The 23801-nt window shown below is 41.0% G+C and overlaps 1 protein-coding gene across 4 annotated transcripts in view; it reads right to left on the bottom strand.

Annotated features, from left to right (window-relative positions):
- Positions 1-23801, bottom strand: part of ENTPD1 (ectonucleoside triphosphate diphosphohydrolase 1) — a 97049-nt gene that overhangs the window by 21675 nt on the left and 51573 nt on the right. For all 4 annotated transcript variants that reach the window (XM_082722111.1, XM_082722110.1, XM_082722112.1 and 1 more), the window contains exons 3-7: positions 8335-8452; positions 5856-6006; positions 3844-4003; positions 2491-2730; positions 696-953 (exon numbers count right to left, since the gene is read on the bottom strand). In XM_082722111.1, coding sequence (XP_082578237.1) covers positions 696-953; positions 2491-2730; positions 3844-4003; positions 5856-5944 — 747 coding nt within the window. In that variant the 5' untranslated portion in view covers positions 5945-6006; positions 8335-8452. The remainder of the gene's footprint in view (positions 1-695; positions 954-2490; positions 2731-3843; positions 4004-5855; positions 6007-8334; positions 8453-23801) is intronic.

Genomic DNA, 23801 nt, shown 5'->3' with positions numbered 1-23801 from the left:
CCAGCTGTTCAAAATGTAATACAAATGATGCTATCCTCAATATTTTCTTGGGATTTCTTGAGTTTTTAACTTCAGTTTATAGAGGAAAGCCTTTAGCTGAGACATCTAACTGCTGCCTTTCCTTCTTCTGACATTAAGAAGCCAGATCACTGACGTCAAGTAGCAGATCCCAGTGGGTGTGCCTACCCAACAGCCGCTCCTTCTTCTAGCTTACAGATTCCTGATTTTACCCCTGTAGAAGAAAGCACTATGTATAGGAAAGACTCCCCAGTTCCAAGGATGAACAGTCATTAGTCTAAACCAAACACAGTAATCCATTCCCTTTTATCACAGATTGGTTTAGAAGTGTGTATCTCACAAATTCTGGCCAATGACATCTGAAAAAGACATTTGTTGGTACTTCTACAAAACGGGACAGAAATGTAATAAACAGAAACTTCCTTCTTTCTTTTTTTGCATGTGAAACAGTAGCTGCCATCTTAGCACCACAAATAAAGGCCAAGAACATAATGGAAAAGCTGATCCCAAATCCTGATATTGTTAAAGCAAAGAACTAACCTGAATTATCTACCTAAAGACTTGTTATCATATGGGAAAAAAATAACCCTACTACTTAAACCCTTCATAGGCACCTACTCCACAACTTGCAACCCAAATCGTCCTAACCAATATACCTTATTATTTTACAAACTTACCCCAAAATCCCCGTGAAGTGATGGCAAGAAGATCCCATTGAAGGAACAGTGGGAGTAAGGGCAGTAACTGAAGTTGAAGAGTTGAAGGATGCTTTTCTGGCATTGTTGATAATTTCCAGTGCCCTGGATTTGAAACTGATCGAATGGAAGAGTCCTCTCATATTTCTTGGTGCAGGGGCTACTGTAGAGGTCACTTACGTTCATTACTGTCTCGTATCCAGGGTGAAAGCATGGATCCCTGAGGGTTCCGTTTGTATCCTGAATGGAAAAATCACTTGAAGACATCATGTGCAAACGTTCTGGGTACAAAAAGCACCACTCTGACTTCCCTAATGTGTAGGAATTTTATAATATCTTAGCATTGGTATCAATATGCCCCTGCCATGCCTTTTTCACCCTTGGGAACAGTCAGATACATATACTAGGTACCAGAAATGGTATCAGATGTGAATGAACTTTTGCTATTCATAGAAAGCTAATAAAGCTCAAGCTGGCAGAAATGCCATTAGTTTGAAATGTCCCCTAGTGCTTAGTTAGTAATGAAATAAATAGGTCAGAAGCAGAGTCACAAGAAAATCTCTCAAGACTCTCACAAGTCTGAGCCTTGGGTATTTCTCCAGGAGAAGTCTGCCCATGCCCTCCACACCAATCTCCAAGCAAAAAATCAGAAGCAACATGCCTTGAAATTACCTTAGATCATTTAAGCCAGGAGTATCAAAATGACTTTTAACCTACAACCTGATATGTTCAAAGGAAGAAAGGGGGCTTGGCTTGTGTGAAGAAAAGGGGCTCCTTGGTGGAGGCTTGGGGCTCAGTAGGTGTCTCTCAGCATCCCCTATTCCAGTGGGAGTTACCTATTGACAGTGCTTCTGAAAACCAGAGCAGGAGCTTTAGAGGAGAGCAGAGAACTGGTTGTCCTTTCAGTGGAGACAGGGAACAGCTGGGTGTGACAGCCTTGCTGTGTGTGTGTTTGTCAGGGTGTGCCTGGTACTCACATGATTTTGAGTATGTTTAACTTTCCTTGTCTTCAGAAGACAAAAAGCATCTGGGGACAAACGCGAAGTGTTGATGGATAAACTCTTGTGTTTTCTCTAAGTGAAATTTAGAGATTGTTTCTAACAACCTGTTTTCTATTGCTGTAGGAAATGGAGACTTAAAAAGTGCTAAGAGCTGTATCCCTGGGGCTAATAATACTTATATGTTAATAAAAAATGTATTTGGGGCGTCTGGGTGGCTCAGTGGGTTGAGCCACTGCCTTCAGCTCGGGTCATGATCTCAGGGTCCTGGGATCGAGCCCCACGTCGGGCTCTCTGCTCGGCGGGGAGCCTGCTTCCTCCTCTCTCTCTGCCTGCCTCTTTGCCTGCTTGTGATCTCTCTCTGTCAAAAAATAAATAAAATCTTTAAAAAAAATGTATTTAAACAAAAAAAAGTGCTAAGAGCTTTTAAATTACACATTCCTCCCAACAATACCTGAGCATGTAATTTTCACTGTCAAGGTCAGTGAAATGACTGAGAAATTGTTTCTCAGTCATTAAAAGGGCTGAGAAATTATTTGCAAGAAAGGAATTGAGTCGTGTCCTTGGAGAAAGTGCAGTAAACAAACACAGGAGGTATTGTCTGGATGGGACGATTCACAGGGGTCGACCAGATGTAGTTAGATATCCTGCTTGAGAAGGTTTGGAAAGTACAGTAACCAAGTTCAGACCAATTACTGAAGTAGAAAGAGACAACAACAGGATGTGGGGGCCGGTGGCCCAGATGTGGGGAGGGTGGGTCTGGATTCAGTTATACTTGCCTGAATGTCCTTGGCCAGTTTCTGCCTGAGTGCTTGATCCTTCCCATAGCACAAGAAGCTGTGCGTGTACACGCTGTAGTCCCTGCCATAGAGGCGGAAGTGCAGAGCATTGCTTGGAGACTCGATGTTCTTGTCTTGCGGCACAAAAGTGATTTGTGTAGAGGCTCCCCCAAGGTCTAAAGCCCCGTAGGTTTCAAGAGCAGTGTCTTCATTCGGCCTCAGGTTGAGCCAACTCGGTTTCTGAAAGAGAGTACAGTCAATAGCGGTAGCAGTCTCTGGACACCAGCTTCACACTGTATCTTACACTCGGGGACTTCCTAGGGTGAGGGAAAGGATGCATAAGGTGACACAAAGCTCACTGGACACTTCTCAGTCAGATCAACAAGGAACATCAGCAAAGCAGGAAAAGAGGGGCTTCAAAGATAGAGCTCAGGGTGCCTGGGTGGCTGGTTAAGCCTCTGCCTTCGGCTCAGGTCAAGATCTCAGGGTCCTGGGATCGAGGCCCGCATCGGGCTCTCTGCTCAGCAGAGAGCCTGCTTCCCTCTCTCTCTCTCTGCCTGCCTCTCTGTCTACTTGTGATCTCTCTCTGTCAAGTAAATAAATAAAATCTTAAAAAAAAAAAAAAAAAAGATAGAGCTCAGACTGCGGCAACCCAGAAGTGGCAGAGTCAGTGTTTACAATCAAGGAGTCTGAACCGAAAAGACTCAAGCTCAAATCTCCACTCATTTGCTCATTAACCATGTGACCCTGAGCAGATAACTACCTTCTCTAGGCCTCAATCTGAGACTTGAAAATGAAAGAATTCCTCATGTAGTTGTTCTGAAGACAAAATCAGACAGTACATGAAAAGTGCTTATGGGGTATCTGGGTGGCTCAGTGGGTTAAGCCTCTGCTTTCAGCTCAGGTCATGATCTCAGGGTCCTAGGATCAAGCCCCACATTGGGCTCTCTGCTCAGCAGGGCACCTGTTTCCCCCACCCCTCTGCCTACCTCTCTGCCCACTTGTGATCTGTCTCTCAAATAAATAAATAAAATCTTAAAAAAAAAAAAGAAAGAAAAGAAAAGTGCTTAGCACAGTACAAGACACATAGCACTAGGCAAATATTAGCTAGTCTTATTTTTAATGATAGATATTTAATTTCCTCTCTGTCTCCCTAAGGTGAAGATATGATTTCCTTATTCTCCAAAAGGAAAAGTTCTTGTAATAAAATTCTTGCAAATGTGGGGATAAATTAACATGTTCATTCACCCAGCATTCATTCTGGCTACAGATCCCTATACTGCCTAAGACCACAACGGCATTGACCCCCACCCCAACCCTGGGGAGCCACCTCCCTGGGTGCGAGATGATCACCTGAGTGAATTTTCCCAGCAGGTAGTTGATGGTAATCCAGCCATAGGCACCTTCCTCTTGGCCGGTGATGATTCTGGCACCCTGGAAGTCAAAGTGGTAGTTGCTGAGGCTCCTCGCCACCACAGCCAGGACCTTGTCTGCCAACTGCTCATTTTCTATCCTGCGCAAAGGAAGAGCTGTGTTTACCAGTTTTGCTTGAATAACTACAAGTACTCCTTTTAGTCACGGCTTCCAGCAGTTCTCCTAGGAAGCGAATCCTAACTCCCTGGAATAAACGAAGGGATGGAGGTGCCATCTGTCTGAGGCTGTCTGAGGAGCCCTCCTTTTGGGTGAGGCAGAACTAGTCTTTTGGCCCTCCTCTCCAAATCCAGATCCTTCCTGTCCCTACATAGACTGCTCTTCCTAAAAATACCTTTTTTTGTTGTTGTTGCTCCTAAATATTATCAAAGTAATTTTCATTTTTGTGGTGGTGGTGGCTGGATATTGTTTAATCACTACATCTGGAGATGACAAATGCTACATTAGCCATCACTGGTGGCTTCCAGCTGGTTCCGGAGTCAGGCTCTGCTTGAGGTTTTTAATTACGGCTGTAGCAGATACCAGGTGGCAAATGTCCTGAGACAGATACCCAACCTCCAGTGGGGGTGCAGACTGGGGAAAAAAAGTCTGCCTCATATTGTACCTTAGTTCCTGGGTCTGTCTGAGATGTTGAGACCTAAAGAAGGAATCTTCCAGTGTTGTCCTAGTGAAAATGGGATGCAATTACTCTGGCTCTGGGCCAGAGATGCCGCCTTCCAACCAGCACTGAACCCTCTCAACACTCATCTGAATAGCTTCACATCCTACGCCTGGCTTCCCTGTCCCCAGTTTTCCTCCCTTTCTCCCACTCCCAATTCACCTCTTTCCCAGCGTGACCAACAGCTTCCCATTATCTCTCAGACGAACACCAAATTCCCAGCCTGGCCCACAAACCACTTTGTGAGCTGGCCCCTGCCTCTTCGGAGTTCCACTCGGAATCCTGGCTTTACAACTTACCAGGCATGTGACTGACCTGGGGGTGACTTACCCAACATTTGTAAGTCACGGCTTCCTTATCTGGTTAATAATAGTTAATAATGCCTCTTCATAGAGTTGTGATGACTAAGCACAGGTCTAACAACATAGCAAGGGCTCAACAAATACAAGCTGCTTCATTATTTTTTTATTATTTTTTTTACTATATGTAGCCTATGTTCTATCTATGCAGAACTATTTATAGTCCTCTGAATATGCCCTGGTCTCTCACTCATCCCTGCCTTTGCACGTCTACTAGAACACAAGCTTCAGGAAGACAGGGACTTTGTTCTCTTCACTCCTGGATCTCCAGCACTTGGAACAGTGTCTGCCACAAAGCAGATGTGGAAGAAACATGGGTAATGGAATGTGTGACGTCTTCTCCACCTCTAATAGGCTCTTTGCCCGCCCTCCAACTCATCCTTTGTGATTCAGCTCAAGTGTACTCTTCTCCCATTCTGAGCAGGGCCAACTATGCTCCCATAGTATCTCTGAGCACTCCTCTGCTAAAGAACTGATGACCTGTATTGAAACTCTCATCTCCCATATGGGTACTAAGCGGTGACCAAAGAAGATGTGCTACTTGTGATTATTTGGGTCTTGGGACATCTGTGGCTCTCCTCTGGTCTTTCTCCTCCTAGATACTGGATGGTTAACTTGGTAGCCTCAAATCCCAGAGAACACAGGCTCCACATTGCTCTTTGTGCCCCAGCCCCCTTGAATTCTCTGCAGGGAGATGGGCAGGAGGACTTTTTCTTTTACACACTTGGACTCCCACCATTACACATACTAAGAGTTTGGGGGTTGTACCCACTTACTGAGATTTTCTTCCTGCAGTGTGGACATGTAGGATGTTTAGAAGGTGGAGTGTTAGGGAAGCGTGGTGCTATCCCGTAACTTCAGAGGCTCTCACGCTACCAGCCTAACCCCCGACAGTGTGTCCCCATGTGCTATAATACCTGAGCAAACGCATGCCTGCCGTCGCTCCCAAGTAAACAGGGGTCTCTTGGTGCCGGGACTTTGGAACCACTTGAGTGGCTCTTACCATGCATGCTGTCAGATAAGTGTCTATTTCACTTAATTTTTGAGCATATCCTGAGATTCCAGGACCTAAGGAAAGATGTAGAAGCAAATGACAATCTTTTTTTAAACATACAGGACACACCTGGGCAGTATTAGAGCAAAACAGTGGCATTTTGTGAGAAAAACCAAAGAAGACAATTTCTTGATGTAATGTAGGTTAGGTTGCTATACTTTGAGGGTAACTCTCTGAACCTGGCCTTGGTAGGATCTATTTTCAGACCTCGGGCTGGGTCTGTCACTGTTCAGTAATTTTGCCGCTGGATGGCGCAATTTTCACATTCAATTGCATAATCTCCCTAATAGGTTCTCACATTTTTAAGGGGGAATAACTAGAATTTAAATAAAAATTGAATTAAAAATATTAAATGGGGCTCTTATAGTTACCCTATAGATCTGCTTTTTGATGTTTTTTCTACAAAACTGTAACTAATAACACTAATTCCTAGAAGACCTAAAAGGAGAAATAAGAAATTTAGAAAAATGAAAATAAACACCAGGCACACTGGCTTTTACTGAAAAGACAGTAACTGCTGCTAACTAGCTATGTGAACATCGACAGTCCCCTGAAATTTCTGAAGCAGAGTTTCTTCCTTTATTAGAATAAACATGTATAGAATCCATGTCTCCTTGGCAATTTTGCCTCTCTGAAAACCTGGTTTCCCTAGTAAAACTGTTTTTCCGATTCCAGAGCAAAACTAACTGTTGCTAAGAACTTTTTTTTTTTTTTTTTTTGGTAAGTTATGCTTAACAATCTCAGCTCTCTTTAAATTAAAATAAACATCTACACTTTAGTGAAAATGTGCATTAAAGATCTTTGGCCAGATATGTGATCCATATTTTTCACAGATTTTTAAAAAGCCGGTTTAACAGTAATGAAAAGAGCAGCTCTAAGTTATCAGGTAACTGTTTTGATTAAAAAATTCTGGCCTTTAAGAATTTTTTCCACCCACCTTTCATCTAAATATTTGACTAGAGAACTCTCTCTTTTGAGAGGGGAGAAGTCCTGCACTTCTTTGGCCAGACATATCTGGAATGAGTCTCAGAAAAAAAAGATAGCTGCTGGATTTAAAAAAAATACCAACATTTCTTAAAAAATGGAAAGCAATGAATTAAATAGAAGCCAAAAAAAAAAAAAAAAGAGGGATTTGGGCTTAAGAAATGCTCAACCTTCTGTCTCACAACGGTTGGGGCCAATGTCTGAGGATATCAGGCTCCTGGGTAAAATGACTTGCTCCTTGGAAACATCTTCTCTCTACCGCTTTCTTGGGACACTTTGAAAATTGGGGGACCTCACAGACCATCAAAGTAAAAGTCAGTCTTCTGGGAGCTAAATACCTGTCTAAGAAATAGTGGGACCCTACCTCAAAAGGCCCAGAGAGATCAAGGTCAGAGAAGACAGTGCGGTGCAGGAACACTCGGTACATACTGGGGTGCTGAGTGGAGGGAGTGGAAAGGGCTAAACTGACAACATTAACCTGTTCTGTGAGTTTAGAAGAAAACTAGGGAGGAAAAAAATCAATCTGTAATATGGTGATTCCGATAGAAGGAAGCATGGAGTGCAAGAAAGAGACCTAGACTCTTGTCCTGGGTTTGTTGCTACTTGTAAGTCACTAGTCTCCCAGGTTTTTGCTTCCTTCTTTGAAAACAAGATTTAAATGATCTGCAAGCTCCAGCCCTAGGTATCTTTGATTTCTTCCAAGCTGTAGCTTAGAGGATAAAGACTAAGGGCAACAATTCTTTGGACCAACAGCATCAACATCACCTGGGAACCTATAAGAAATGCAAATTCTGGGGCCTGTCCCAGACCTACTGCATCAGAAACTCTGGTGGTGGGACCCAGCATCTGTGTTTTTAAAAACCCTCCAGTTGGCTCTGCTGCAGATTCAAATTTGAGAGCCACTGGAGAAGTCGCGGGTTCAAAACTGGGCCGATCTCCATTTGAACCCCAGTTCCATCACTTACTAGCTCAAGCAACCTTAACAAGTGGCATACACTCTCTCTATGTCAGTGCCCTCATTTAAAAAAAAAGGGGGGGGGGACAGTAGGACATATTTCCCAGGGAGACCATGAAGATGAAATCATGCATTTTCCATACTTGGTGCATAACACACAGATGTGTGATGGGAGCCACTATGACCTGACGACTTTTACATTTGTTTCTTCTTCAACGGCTTCATCATTCAGGACTGATTTCATATTATTTGTGTAATGACAACAAAATAACAGCAGCAGCTGCCCCACGATGTTCTTCACTGAATGTCCTTTTTCTCATGTATTCCCCCCACCTGCCATACATGTGCTCACATATGTTCCTCTCATCCCCCACTGTCTCCCTCCCCTTTTCCTTCCTCTTACCTTTCAGCTTGCACTCTGTTACCTGGTGCACCACCCCTGTGTCGTTCTCCTTTTCTGCTGGCCACTTATAGATGTACAAACTTGTGTGAGAAGAGCCTGCATCCAGCACAATCCCATACTGAGGGGAAAAACAACAAGTCAAGAACTTACCAGGATTACATTATGCTTCCCCCTACTCCGCTTGCAACAGAAGGAAACAAAGACGAGAGTCTTCAAAAACACGAGGAGACATATTTTTTAAAAGATTTTATTTATTTATTTATTTGACAGACAGAGATCACAGGTAGACAGACAGGCAGGTGGGGTGGGAGCGGGGGGAGGCAGGCTTCCTGCTGAGCAGAGAGCCCAGTGCAGGGCTTGATCCCAGGACCTTGGGATCATGACCTGAGCTGAAAGCAGAGGCTTTAACCCACTGAGCCACCCAGATGCCCTGAGGAGACATATTTTAATTCAAGATGAACATGGGGAGGGGTGGCCTGGTGTTGCCCTGATCATAAGAACTACCAGGACACCAATCTCTCTAGAATCATGGCTCGTAGTGCTGGTGGCATGTTAGAATTTTCCAGGCCTTACCCAGGGTGGGGCCTGAGCCTCCCTACTGATAATTATGAATATAACTATACATTGTATTTAATACATTTTAAAAGATAAGTATTTTCATGTTTTGGGCTCTTATGACTGAGAGGAGATCAAAGGAAGAATAAAGAGGAAAAGGTGGGAAGAAAGAAGGGGAAAGACAGTATGAGAAAGAACTCATTGGTCAGAGGCGAAAGGCGAAAGAGCCAAGTCTCCACATCACATTTCATGAGAATATTAAATGTACTGGGCAGGTGTTGCATGAAACGTTTTGTGAGAGTTCTCTGATTTAACCCTCAGAACAGTCCTGTAGGGTAGGTACTCTGTTTATCCCTGCTATATATGTGAGAAATTAAAGAACAAAGAGGTTAAGTAGTTTACTCAAGATACACAGCTAATTGGTGAGAGAGCCTGGATTTGGATCAGAGTTAGACCCAAGATCTTATGCTCCATATACAGAGAAACATAGGAGCAAGGGCAGAACAATAGTTTTTAAAGACTTTTAGTGCGGGATAACTACAGCAAAGTGCATCCCAGTGAATTCTGGCATATGTGCACACCCATTTACACCACACCACCAAGATCAAGATTCAGAATGTTTTCTACTGCCCCTCTCAGTCCGTTCCTCCTGAGGGTAACCATTGTCTTGGTTTCTGTCCCCACGGATGAGTTTTGCCTATCTTTGAGCTGCTGTAAAGGGACTCACACAGCGTGCCTCCTCTATGTCTAGCTTCTTCTGCTCTGCCCTGTCTCTTAGATGCGTCCTGACTGTGCGCAGCCATAGTTCATCCCTCTTCATTGCTATACAATAGTTCCTATTTCATTATATGCACTATGTTTTTATCCATTCTACTGTTGATGACATTTGAGTTGCTTCCAGTTCGGCACTATTGGGAATATAGTCCCCGGGAACATCCTTGCCCATGTCATTCTTTGGATATAAGCTCATTTATTTTGGGTATTTACATAGGAGTAGACTGCCGAATGCTCTTTTTGATCATTTAATGTTCATCTTTGGTTACACCCCTGAGTTTAATCAGGAAAAAATGCCATGGGGCTTGTAAGGAGAGCATGATAGTACCTGTACTTTAATTTATTATCCCTCTGCTAGAGAGAAACATGGAAGAAAGTAAACAGGGAAGCAGAAGGAAGAGAAAAAGGAGGCACGCCTAAAGTGTGAGCTAACCACTCCCAACACACTTTGTTGCTGTGGACCTCCAAGTGCCATCTGCGTCTTGATAATGCTTAAATCAGCAGTCATTCGATACAGCAGACTTCCCATACTGTCTTATTACCTGTTAAGAACCTAAGATCTTCCAGGGAGGAAAGAAGAATGGATTCAAGAGACCTCCTTGGACCACTGGCAATAGTTAATAGCTGAGTTTGCTTGGTGTCAAGCTTTATTCTGTTTCTCCAGATGAGGAGAATATCAGTGTGCAGCAGAGGGCAGATCCTTGGCCTTCTGCAACCTCTAGTGTTCTCAGCCTAGTTAGGCACAACAGGACTCCCTATGGCAAGGAACATTATGACCTTAAAAAGAAAAAAGCCTTTATACTTGGCGAGAGAGCAAGCTGGATAGACTCCTCCATAAACAGGCTTGCAGTGAGAGGAAACCAATGACTTAGGTCATGACTGTTGCAGGCCCATCGGGGAATGCCTGGCGTCTGGGGCCTTTGGAACCATGGGCAGCCTCCTGGGGTCGAGAGAGGCTGAGAGTTTACACAGCAGAAAATTCTGTTGTTTCCTAGGAGGGTCTGTGAATTCTTGCTGCCAGAAAATGTTCCAACCACAGTGGCCTATGATAAAATCTGAGGCAGCAGCAGTAAGCAAGCAGCCTTTATCTGGGATCAGGACATTCTATTCTTTGTTGACATGAAAGTCACTCTTCCAACGGAGCAAAGGAACCAGCCCTTCCTTCTATCATCCTGTTTCTCGAAGGCCTTAGACAACGAGGTGGTGGAGAAATGAAAGTTTTTGCTACATTTGGTTTATCAAGTGTTTGAGCGGGAGGTGTGCTGTATTCTGTCACACAGGAGCTGAGGGCTTTCCACCTTATGTATACAGTGGACTGGAATGCTAACCTGCCGAATTGTGCCAAATATTTTTTCTCTTAGGAAACAGTTTGCAGCTTGAGGGACAGATAAAAGCTTGATTGTGTGAAAATTCTGTTTGGGCATTTTGGAAGTTTGCCTTTCATTGTTGTAAAACTCAGCATATTTACTCATTTTCATAGCTTGCCCATCTTAGAGCTATAAGTTTATTCTACATAATCTTCATATTTGAGAGATGAGAGACCGTGTCCAGTAGAGTTCAAGGACCTACCTAAGAAGTATAGAAGGTGAAAGCCTTCAAAGACCCATCTAGAGCCCGGGTAGCCGCCATCTTTTGTTACTTTTCACCATACCAGCATTTTCCAATGCATGTTCCAGAAAACACTAAGCCTGTAAGGATCTAGGCAAATAAGACTTCCCAGGAGTTTGGGGAATGCTGAGTGCTTTCTCTCTCTCTCCTGGGCTCACAAACCCATTAGGTAATGAATGCTTCAGAGAGTCTGGCAGTAGAGAAGCTTGCCTAACTTTGTTTGAGCCAGCATTGCCCTGACTCCATGATGACAGAATTCTGTTTAAAATAAAAATCTCTACCCAACAGAAAGGTTTTGACCAAAACTGTGCCTTACACCATGCTAACACTCCTATCCAGTGTTTCTCTGTAGCTCATATTTTTTAAAGGCCTGTGAGTTCATTCTATACATTAAAGAAAAATTAAATATATATGTGGTGATGAAGAGATCTGACACTCCCCTAGGATTATTTCAATATTACTTTCTATTTTAAGAATACTAAAAGTTTACTAGGTAACATCTAGTTAAATGAAGGGGAAGGGAAAAAAAGACATTTAAGATCCTACCAACTACATATCACTGTTACTTTGATTTATCTCCTTCCAGTCTTTCCTAAATACACAAATTTTTATATGGCTGCAATCTTACTGTGTATATACAACTTTATCCTGGCTAGTTTTTGATCATCCACATGATTTTAGCAATCATAACTGATCTTCATAAGTTATTCTGAGTGGACAAAAGCAGTGTTTCAGGGAAAGGAACAGTAAAAATGACCTTGCTTGGTTCACAGAGACACCAATGTAGGGCCGTTGGTACAGACCTGGCGATGTGGGTGGCCACAGACCCTGAGCTCACAGAGACTGGAGGCCATGGGGACCAAGACTCTCTTTAAGGTGGAAGCAATTCTACCTGCACAATGTCATAGGTCCAGTCATCGGAGTAAATCTCTCTAGATGCAGAAAGAAATAGAAAACTTGAGCAGCAGATGATCTGCTTCTATTCCTGGCTCTGCAGAAGTGGTTTGTTCTCATTCAGATCTCAACCCACTTGTCACCCAACTGTGAGTCTTCTGATTTAGAAAACACTCACCCTGACACTGGCCAGCTCTCAGTTCCCTATAAGACACATAACTTCTGTTCTAGAGCCTCAGCCCAGAATGCCCTTCACCTAAGATCCCAGCCTTCTCTGACCTTTTCAGATTTAATTCTACTTTTATAATCCTTGGCTCAGAGTCCCCATATTTTGCTCTAAAAACAGGACTTACCATGATGCATAATTACATGTCTATATGGCTATTTGATTAATATCTGTCTTCCCCATAAGGATGTGAACTATATTAGGGCAGGGCTGTTTTGCTTACAATGGTATGTCCAGCACCCACCTCAGGATATCCTACCACATGTTAGGCACAAAGAAGGAATTCAACAGGCAATTGTTGAATTGAATGAATGAAGAGGGTTAGAATTGTATAATTTTTGAACTCCTTCCAGTCCCAAAAGAACTTAGTACTCACAGTCTAATATAAAGTAGTACCATCAAGATTGAGTTCCACCATCACTACTACCACTACCCAAAAAAACCCCCATAAACCAGGGAACATGGGCAGTGGTAAGATAATCAACTTCTCTCGGTCACATCAGACATCCTGGTTCTTCAGAATCTTTCTTAAAAGTCCCTGTAGCTTTAACTGTACTTTTAGCAATGTCATCAGTTTGTCTCAGTGAGTCCTTTTGAATAAACAAAGCTAATCCTTTCAAATTTGACTCCGGTACTCTATAAACTCTATAAACAAATCAGGTCTCCATTAGCTACGGTAATGCTGGCAGGGCCAGCATTTTTTCTTCAATTAGAATTACTAGACTTTCGATACAAACCACGGTTTCACTGCTGTTTGTTAATTGTGGTAAAATACACTGAACATAATAAATTTACCATTTTAAGTGTACAGTTCTGTGTACGGTTCAGTGGCATGAAGTACATTAACACCTCGTATACCATCACAACCATCCAGCTCCAAGTATTGTGGGTTTTTTTCTTTTTAAGAATTCTTTATTTGAGAGAGAGCACAAACAGGAGGAGCACAGGGAGAGAGAGAATCTTAAGCAGGGTCGGCACTGAGCGCAGAACCTGACATGGGGTTCAGTCCCACGAATATGAGATCACGACCTGAGCCGAAACCAAGAATCAGCCACGTAGCCAACGGTGCATCTCTCCAGGTATTGTTTTTTAAACAAGACCACATTAAAATCCAGTGAAGTAAAAATAAGATAGATATTTTCCAGGAGTAATTTGAGGTTGAAAATTGGAGCAAGTCCTTCCAAATTCTCCATAAAACAATACAATCACAAATGCTTAATGAAGAATAGCACTTTAGTTCCTTGTGAAAAAGATGTATGATAATCAACTTCTCTTGGTCACTTCAGACATATTGGTTCTTCTTTCTAGCTGCTTCAGCAGCAGCTAGAAAAACTGCGATCACTGGCTCAGTGACCGTAACACATTAGCAACAAAGAAACTTCCCTAGAATTCATCTCCCTCGAAGCAATGTGGACAGCTGGTCTCCCCTGAGGGCTTCCGGTGTGCTGGCTACTCTGATAAGGGAGTCACTGGTATCATCCCAGGTAATCCTCACAACTACCTCCATTTGACATATGAGGAAGCTGAGGAATAGAGAGAGAGACTTACTTGCCCAAGTCTCATAGCAAAAAGTAGCAGATCTGGGATTGAAATCAAAACCATCTGGTCCCTGAGCCAACAGGCTTCCACAGAAGTGGTAGCTGTTAATGAAGGCACACAGTTTGGTATTGGGTCAGTCTGGTGCCTTTGAGAGAACCTTGTGGGGATCTGTGTGTGTCAGCATGTGCAACGTTTGTGCTAAAAAGAATATCTGACAACTCGCTAAATGCCAGTTTTCACTAATGAGCAGGAAATTAAGGGAGCGATGAACTGAACATATCTGAAAGCTACCTCCCCACCCAGGTACACCAGAACAAAGGGAGTTTCCCAGGGGACACTTAGGTACAGCTAAATGACTCTTCAGTTCATTAAGGCCTTTTTTTTTTTTAAGTATTCATTGCATATCTATAGGATAGTGGTTCCCAGACTTCAGTGGCTTGAGAATGCCCCAGGATGCCTGTTCAGTGTATAGATTCTCAGATCCTGCAACCTGCAACTGAGTAGGGTCTGGGGGTGAGAATAGGGAACGCTGATCTCCAAGGGACTGGGAGGCAGGGGCCTGCCTCCCACACTGACAAATCCTGCCATCAGGCTGGTTGTCCCATGCCCTTCACATCCAAGGAGGAGGCAGTTTTACATGTTCAAGATGTTACTCTGTTCACTGAGTCAGCAAACTTCTATGAGGCAACCAGCCAAATCAGATTGCTGGTTGTAATTTAACATTTATTTTGTGATTATTTGATTGATAAGTATCTCTTCCACTAGACCGTAAGTTCCATGAAAGTAAGGACTTTGCCAGTTTTGCTCATTGCTATATGCCTGGGGCCTAAAATAAGAATAGATGGTCAATGACTATTTGTTAAGTGAATAAGTTGAGTGAATGAATAATAAAATGCATTTAAAAAAAAAAAAGATGAAACCCAGGCCCTATCCTCAATACCTTTATCACCTCAGTAGCTGGGCAAGTAAACAACACATCAGTACAATAAGGAGTTCTTGTAGTTTGCTAGATATGGCCTGGGCACGGGGCCACCACCGCCTCAGTAAGGCTAACCCCAAACAGGTAGGAAGATGACAGAACTGGATCATCAGGATGGGAGGGCTGACCCGGGTTGGGTTAGACAAGGATGATTAGATGGGAAGAAGGGGGTAGAAAGTGACAATTTGTGACAAGGCAGACAGGCTGCAAAGACGGTAACATATGAGCTACCAGTCACTGAGTGTCCTCAGTGGCCCAGGATGCCTGCTCATCACATCACATTTGCATTTATTTATCCTGCTTGATTCTTGCAGTAATCTATGAGATACCAAGCCTTGAGCAAGAGAAACTCAAAGGCCCTCATTTTGCTTATCTATAAGGTAAGGATAATCTTTCATTCCTCACAGCATTCCTGGAAAGAAAAAAAATGTAAATGATTTATAAACTGCAGGCACTATATTTGAATGCTAGAATTCCTCAGGACTCCATCCTTGCCCTCTTCTTGCTTTTTACCCCCTTCCTATAATCTTATCCACGTCTAGGGCTTCTATTGAAGGCATTAGAGACATATCTTTAGTCTAGACCTGTACTATCTAATAAGGCAGCCACTAGCCACATGTGGTTCTTGAGCACTTGAAATGTTAACTGCAATTGATCCTTGAACAACACAGATTTGAACAGTGCGGGCCTGTTCATACATGGATTTTTTTCAATAAATGCAGTAGAGTCCTATAAGTGTATTTTCTCTCCTTACAATTTTCTTAACATTTTTTCTGTAGCTCACTTTATTGTAAGAATACAGTATATAATACATACACAAAATATGTGTGAGTCAACTGTTTATGTTATTGGTAAGGCTTCTTCTGGTCAATACTAGGCAATTAAGTTTTGAGGGAGTCAAAAGTTGCACATGGATTTTTGACTGTGTGGTGGGGGTGGAACCCCTAAGCCCCATGTTGTTCAAGGGCCAATCATAGTCTGAATTGAGATGTGATTTAAGTTAAAAATCACACTGGAATTTGAAGATAACATGAAAAAAATAATAGAAAATATTTTGTTAATCATTATTTTGATGAAATGTTGAGATAATATTTTGGATGTAATGGATTACATTAAATATGTTATTAAAATTAATTTCATCTCTTTCTACTTTTTAAAAATGTGACTCCCGGGGGCACCTGGGTGGCTCAGTGGGTTAAAGCCTCTGCCTTCGGCTCAGGTCATGATCCCAGGGTCCTGGGATTGAGCCCTACATCGGGCTCTCCGCTCAGCGGGGAGTCTGCTTCTCCCTCTCTCTCTGCCTGCCTCTCTGCCTACTTGTGATCTCTGTCTTTCAAATAAATAAATAAAATCTTTTTTAAAAATGTGACTCCTGGAGAAATTAAAATGTGGCTTGCATGATATTTCTAACGAACACTGTGGGTCTATACCTCTTCTATGAGGTCCAGATCTGATTATCCAACTGCTGGATAATCTTTGGATATCTAATACCTCTAAAACAAAAAAATTTTCTTCAAAAACTTAACTCTACACCTCCTCCTCCTTCCACACTGCTTCCACACACTAGTCTAGTCTCCTATACCTGCTCTTATCACCCCACTCTCAACTTCATTGCAGCCAGTGTGATCGTTTCAAAACACAAATCTGATCAATTTACTGTCTTCTCATTGCTCCTAGGATTAAAGTTAAAATCCTCAGCCTGAGTGGCAAGACCCTGACTGAACCATCTCCCTCACCATCTTTATCTGTGAGATTCTTGGACTTGCTTTCCTTTTGCCTAGAATACTCTCTGTCCTTCTCTATCTCCACCAACTTGTAATCACACTTCACGTTCTATAGTAAATGTCATTTCTTTCAGCCAAGACTGCCCTGGCTCCCAAAACTTTCACTTGGTGGCACTCGTCACAACTATAATCAATAATTTGTATCAGCTATTAACTGTGTTTCCTTCCCAGATAGTAAGCTCAATCATATCGATACTGGCTTCCCAACTCTACAGCTAATATAGAACCTAATACAGATACTTAATAATTGTTAATACATGAATTTGTGAACAAGTGAAGGGCTGCTGAATGAGGTATGGTCATAAAGAGATGATTTGTTTTATTTACTTTAATTCCAGTATAGTTATATACAATGTTATGTTAAAGGGGTACAACATAGTGATTCCACAATTCTATACATTACTTAGTTTTCATTGCGGTAAGCATACTCCACCTATTTCACCCATTCCCCTCACCTACCTGCCCTCTGGTAACCATCAATTTGTTCTCTATAGTTGAGTCTGTTTTTAGGTTTCTCTTTTTTTGCTTGTTTCTAAAACTCCACATATGAGTGAAAACACATGGTATTTGTCTTTCTCTGACTTATTTTACTTAACATTATATTCTCTAGTTCTATCCATGTTGTTGCAAATGGCAAGATTTCATTCTTTTCATGGCTGAATAATATTCCATTGTATATCTATACCACATCGTCTTTATCCATTCCTCTATCAATGGACAACTGGGCTGCTTCCACGATTTGGTTATTGTAAATAATGCTGCAATAAAGAGAGGGGTGCATATATCTTTTCGAATTAATGCTTTTATATTCCTTGGGTAAATACCCAGGAGTAAAATTACTGGATCATATGGTAGCTCTATTTTTAACTTTGAGGAAGATCCATACCCTTTTCCACAGTGGCTGCATCAGTTTGCATTCCCACCACCAGTGCACAACAGTTCCCTTTTCTCCACATCCTCACCAACACTTACTGTTTCTTGTGTTTTTGATTCTAGCCAGTCTGACAGGTGTGTGGTAATATCTCATTGTGGTTTTGATTTGCATCTCCTTGATGATGAGTGATGTTGAGCATCTTTTCATGTATCTGTTGGCCATCTGTATGTCTTCTTTGGAGAAACATCTGTTCATGTCTTCTGCCCATTTTTTAATTTGGGCTATTTGGTTTTTTGTATTGTGCTGTATAAGTTCTTTATATGTTTTGAATACTGGCTATGCCATTTGAAAATATAATCTACCACTCAGTAGTTTGTTTTTAAGTTTTGTTGATCATTTTCCTTGCTGTGCAGAAGCTAATAGATTATTTTTGCTTTTGGAGACACATCTAGAAAAATGTTACCACAACTGACATCAAAGAAATTACTACCTGTGCTCTTCTAGGATTTTTATGGTTTTAGGTCTCACATTTAGGTCCTTAAAACATTTTTAGTTTATTTTTGTGTATGGTGTGTAAAATAGTCCAGTTTCATTCTTTTGCATTAAGCTGTCCAGTTTTTCCCAACACCATTTGTTGAAGAGACTCTTTTTCCCATTGCACAGTCTTGCTGCATTTGTCAAAGATTAACGGACCATGTAATTGTGTTCTAGTGATCTGTGCATTTATTTTTGTGCCAGTACCATACTGCTTATAGTACTACAACTTTGTAGTATATTTTGAAATCTGGGATTGTGGTATCTCCAGTTTTGTTCTTCCTTTTCAAGACTGGTTTGGCTAGGAGCACCTGGGTGGTTCAGTGGGTTAAGCCTCTACCTTCCACCCAGTCATGATTTCAGGGTCCTGGGATCAAGCCCCACGTTGGGCTCTCTGCTCACTGGGGAAACTTCTTCACCCTTTCTCTCTACCTACTTTTGATCTCGCTATCAAAAAAAAAAAAAAAAAAAAAAAAAAAAAAAGACCGCTTAGGCTATTTGAGGTCTTTATGAATCTATATATATTTTAGGATTATTTATTCTAGTTCTGTGAAAAAATGCTCTTGGTATTTTGATAGGCATTGCATTAAATTCAAAGATTCCCTTGGATAGTATAGACATTTTAACAATATTGGTTCTCCCAGTCCATGAGCATGGAATATCTTTCACTTGTTTATGTCATCCTCAATTTCTTTCATCAGTGTTTTATAGTTTTCAGAGTACAGGTCTTTCACTTCCTTGGTTAAGTTTATTCCTAGGCATTTTATTCTTTTTGGTACAATTGTAAACGAGATTGTTTTCTTTCTTTTTTTTTTTATTTTAAGATTTTATTTCTTTATTTGAAAGAGAGAGACCAAGCAAGAGAGAGAGAAGGAGAGCACCAGTGGGGGCAGCAGTGGGGGTGGGGTGCAGAAAGAGAGAAGGAGAAGCAGACTCCCTGCTGAGCAGGGAGCATGACACGGGGCTCCATCCCAGGATCCCAGGATCATGACCTGAGCTGAAGACAGATGCTTAACTGACTGAGCCACCCCAGCACCCCCATGGGATTGTTTTCTTACATTATTTTTCTGTTATTTCATTATAGATGTATAGTGTATAGATATACAATGGATTTCTATGTTTTGATTTTGTATCCTCTGACCTTACTAAACTCATTTATCAGTTTTGGTAGTTTTTGGGTGGAGTCTTTAAGGTTTTCTATATATAGTACCATGTCTTCTGCAAACAGTGAAAGTTTTCCTTCTTCCTCACCAATTTGGATGCCTTTTATTTCTATTTCTTGTCTGATTGCTGTGGCCAGGACTTCCAGTACTATATTGAATAAAAGTGGTAAGAGAAGACATTTTGTCTTGTTCCTGATCTTAGAGGAAAAGTTTTCAGTTTTTCACCATTATGATGTTAGCTATGGGTTTTCTTTTTATATATACATATAAATATATGTATATGTATACACATATACACATATACATATATATGTATATATATATGTATATGTATATATATATATACAAATGTATATATACCTTTGTTACATTGAGGTATATTTCCTTTCATCCTTTCTCTTATTAATGTGATGTATCATGTTGATTGATTTCCAAAAATTAAACCACCTTTGCATCTCAGGAATAAATCCCACTTGATCATGGTGAATGGTTTTTAAATTTATTGTTCGATTTGGTTTGCTAATATTTTGTTGAGGATTTTTATATCTATGATCATGAGAGTTATTGGCCTGTAGTTCTCTTTTTTTATAGTGTCTTTATCTGGTTTTGGTGTCAGGGTAATGCTGGACTCAGAGAATAAGATTGGAAGTTTTCCTTCCTCATCTATTTTTTGGAATAGTTTAAGAAGACTAGGTATTAACTCTCCTTTAGAAGTTTGGTAGAATTCACTAAGGAAGCCATCTGATCCTGAATTTTTGTTTGTTGGTAGTTTTTTTTTATTACTGATTCAATTTCATTGCTGATAATTGGTCTACTCTGTGTTTCTATTTCTTCCTGATTCAGATTTGGGAGGTTATATGTTTCTAAGAATTTATCCATGTCTTCTAGGTGATCCAGTTTGTTGGCATATAATTTTTCAAAATAGTCTCATAATTTTCTTTGTATTCCGTGGTATTGGTTGCTATATTTCCTCTTTCATTTCTAAGTTTGTTTATTTGAATCACCTCTTTTTTTTTTTTTTTCTTGTGAGTCTGGCCAAAGGTTTATCAATTTGATTTATGTTCTCAAAAAACCAGCTCCGGGTTTCATTGATCTGTCCTATTGTCTATTTAGTTTCTACTTCATTTATTTCTGCACTAATCTTTATTATTTCCTTCCTTCTAGTGGTCTGGGGTTTTGTTTGTTCTTCTTCTAGCTCCTTTAGGTGTAAGGTTAGTTTGTATAAGATTTTTCTTGCTTCTTGAGGTAGGCCTGCATTGCTATGCACTGCCCTTTTAGAACAGCTTAGCTGCATCCCAAAGATTTTGAACCATAATGTTTTCATTTGCATTTATCTACATGTATTTTTTTAATTTCCTCTTTGAATTTCTTGGTTGGCCTGTTCATTGTTTAGTAGTACGTTATTTAATCTCCATGCTCTTTCCAGGTTATTGCTTGTGTTTGATTTCTAGTTCCCCAGTGTTCTAGTCAGAAAAGATGCACGGTATGACTTCAGTCTTCCCGAATTTGTTGGGGCTTGTTTTGTGGCCAGTATGTGATCTGTTTGGAAGAATCTTCCACGTGCCCCTTGAAAAGAATATGTATTCTGCTGTTTCAGGATGTAATGTTGTGAAACTATCTGTTAGATTATTTTGGTCTAATGTATCATTCACAGTCACTGCTTCCTTGCTGATTTTCAGTTTGGATGATCTATCCATTGATGTAACTGGAGTGTTAAAACTTCCTTTATATGTGTTATTAGCTACTTTATGTATTTGGGTGCTCCCATGTTGGGTGCATATTTATAATTGTTATATCTTCTTGTTGGATTGTTCCCTTTATGATTATATAGTGTCCTTCTTTGTCTCTTGTTACAGTCTTTATCTTAAAATCAATTTTGTACAATGTAAGTATTGCTATCCCAGCTTTCTTTTCACTTTGATTTACATGATAAATGCTTTTCCATCCCCTCACTTTCAATCTGCATATGTCTTTAGGTCTGATATGAATTTCTTGTAGGCAAAATTGTTTTGATTGTAGCATTTAGTCCATGTACATTCAAACGAATTATTGATAGGTATGTACTTACTGACATTTTGTTATTTGCTTTATGATTGTTTTGTTCTTCTCTGTTCTTTTCTTCCCTTGCTGTTTCCTCTCATGATTTTCTACTTTCTTTAGTGGTATACTTGGATTCCTTTCTCTTTATTTTTTTGTGTATCTATTACTGGTTTTTTATTTGTGTTTACCATTAGCTTTATATATAATATTTTATGCATATAGCAGTCTATGTTAAATTGATGGTTGCTTAAGTTTGAATCCATTCTTTATTCTTTTCTCCCCCACATTTTAAGTATATGGTATCATACTTTACATCCTTTTATTTTGTGAATCCCTTAACTGATTTTTTACTTATACTTATTTTTCTGCTTTTGTGCTTCCTTAGTTTTTTTACTCCTGCTTATAGTCTTTTCCTTCCACTCAAGAGTCCCTTTTAACATTTCTGGTAGTGGTCATGAATTCTGTTAACTTTTGTTTGTCTGGGAAACTATCTCTCCTTCTGGTTTGAATGATAGCCTTGCTAGATAGAGTATTCTTGGCTGCAGGTTTTTTTCTTTCATCAGTGTAAATGTAAAATGCCACTTTCTTTTGGCCTGCAAAGTTTTTGCTAAAGAATTAGCTATAGGCGGGGCACCTGGGTGGCTCAGTGGGTTAAAGCCTCTGCCTTCGGCTCAGGTCATGATCCCAGGGTCCTGGGATCGAGCCCCGCATCGGGCTCTCTGCTCAGCAGAGAGCCTGCTTCCTCCTCTCTCTCTCTGCCTGCCTCTCCACCTACTTGTGATCTCTGTCTGTCAAATAAATAAATAAAATCTTTAAAAAAAAAAAAAAAAGAATTAGCTATAGGCTTATGGGATTTCCCTTATAAGTAATTATTTTCTCTTACTGCTTTTAAAATTCTCTTTATCACTACTTTTTGCCATTTTAACTACTATATATCTTGGTGTAGACCTCCTTGGGTTATTTTGTTGGAGGCTTTCTGTGCCTCCTGGATCTGGATTTCTTTCTCTTTTTTTTTAAGATTTTATTTTTATTTATTTATTTGACAGATCACAAATAGGCAGAGAGGCAGGCAGAGAGAGAGGGGGAAGCAGGCTCCCTGCTGAGCAAGAGAGCCTGACACAGGGCTTGATCTCTGGACCGTGGGATCATGACCTGAGCTGAAGGCAGAGGCTTAACCCACTGAGCCACCCAGGTGCCCCTGGATCTGGATTTCGGTTTCCTTCTCCTGATTCAGGAAGTTTTCAGCTATTATTTCTTCAAATAAATTTTCTGCTTCCTTTTTCCCTCTCTTCTCTTTCTGGGACCCCTATTATGTGAATATTTTTATGCTTGATGGTATCACTGAGTTCCCTGTTTTTTAATTTTTAATTACTTCTTAGCTCCTGTTTAGCTTGATGCTTTCCATTACTCTGTGCTCCAGTCACTGATCCATTCTTCTTCTTCCTCCAGTCTACTATTTATTCCATCTAATGTAGTTTTAATTTGAGTTATTGAGTACTTCATCTCTGGTTCATTTTTGTTTTCCTTTTTTCCCCCAAAGATTTTATTTATTTATTGAAAGAGAGAGAGAGAGAGAGAGAGAGAGAGAGAACAGCCGGAGGGACAGAGGGAGAAGGAGAGAGAGAGAGAATCCCAAACTGATTCTGAGCTGAGCACAGAGCCTGAGACAGGGCTTGATATCACAACACTATGATCACAACCTGAGCCAAAACCAAGAGCTGGTTGTTCAATCACTTGAGCCACCCAGGTGCCCATCTTTTTGGTTTTCTATCTCTTTTTTAAGAGTGTCACTCTCTTCTCAAGTCCAGTAAGTATCTTTATGACCATTACTTCAGATTCTCTACAGGCATATTATTTATCTCTATTTGTTAGCTCTCTTGCAGTGATTTTGTCCTGTCCTTTCATTTGGGATATATTCCTCTGTCTCCTCACTTTGTCTAACTCTCTGCATCTGTTTCTCTGTGTTAAGAAAGATAGCTACGTCTCATTTACTTGACAGTAATGACCTTATGAAGAAGTCCTGTAGTGCCTTACTGCACAGTGTCCCCTGTTTACTAGAACCTGGCACTTCAGGGGTATCTCCTATGTGTGATGTATGTGTCCCACTGTTGTGGCTGAGCCACTTTTGCCTTTAGTCCAGCTGTCTGTGATGGCTCTCTTTGCCTGTTATAGGCAGGGTCTGATCCTTGTGTTGTTAATGGGCCAGTCCTGGGCCACTTTCAGCTTGAGTCAGACCAGGAGTTTGCCAGAGATGCAGTAACACCAAACTATAGGACATTTTTTGTGTGTGTTGTCTTTTGAGAGGCTTTCATAGGTGGCCAGGACCTGTAGTCATACCAGACATCAGCTGCCAGCCCACTGCTGGTGCTACAATCAGACTGGTCTGTGTGGTGTGTGTAGTGTGGTCTCTTCCACAGTCCCCAGGACAGGAGTCACTTTGGAGTGGTGCTGGCCTGTCAGGACTGGTTGCATACTGTCAGGCTTCTGGCACCACTTT

The sequence above is a fragment of the Mustela nivalis genome (genome assembly GCF_964662115.1).
Source record: "Mustela nivalis genome assembly, chromosome: 2".
NCBI lineage: Eukaryota > Metazoa > Chordata > Mammalia > Carnivora > Mustelidae > Mustela > Mustela nivalis.
Note: the sequence above shows the minus strand (reverse complement) of the source record. Positions and strands in the feature narration are given on the sequence as shown.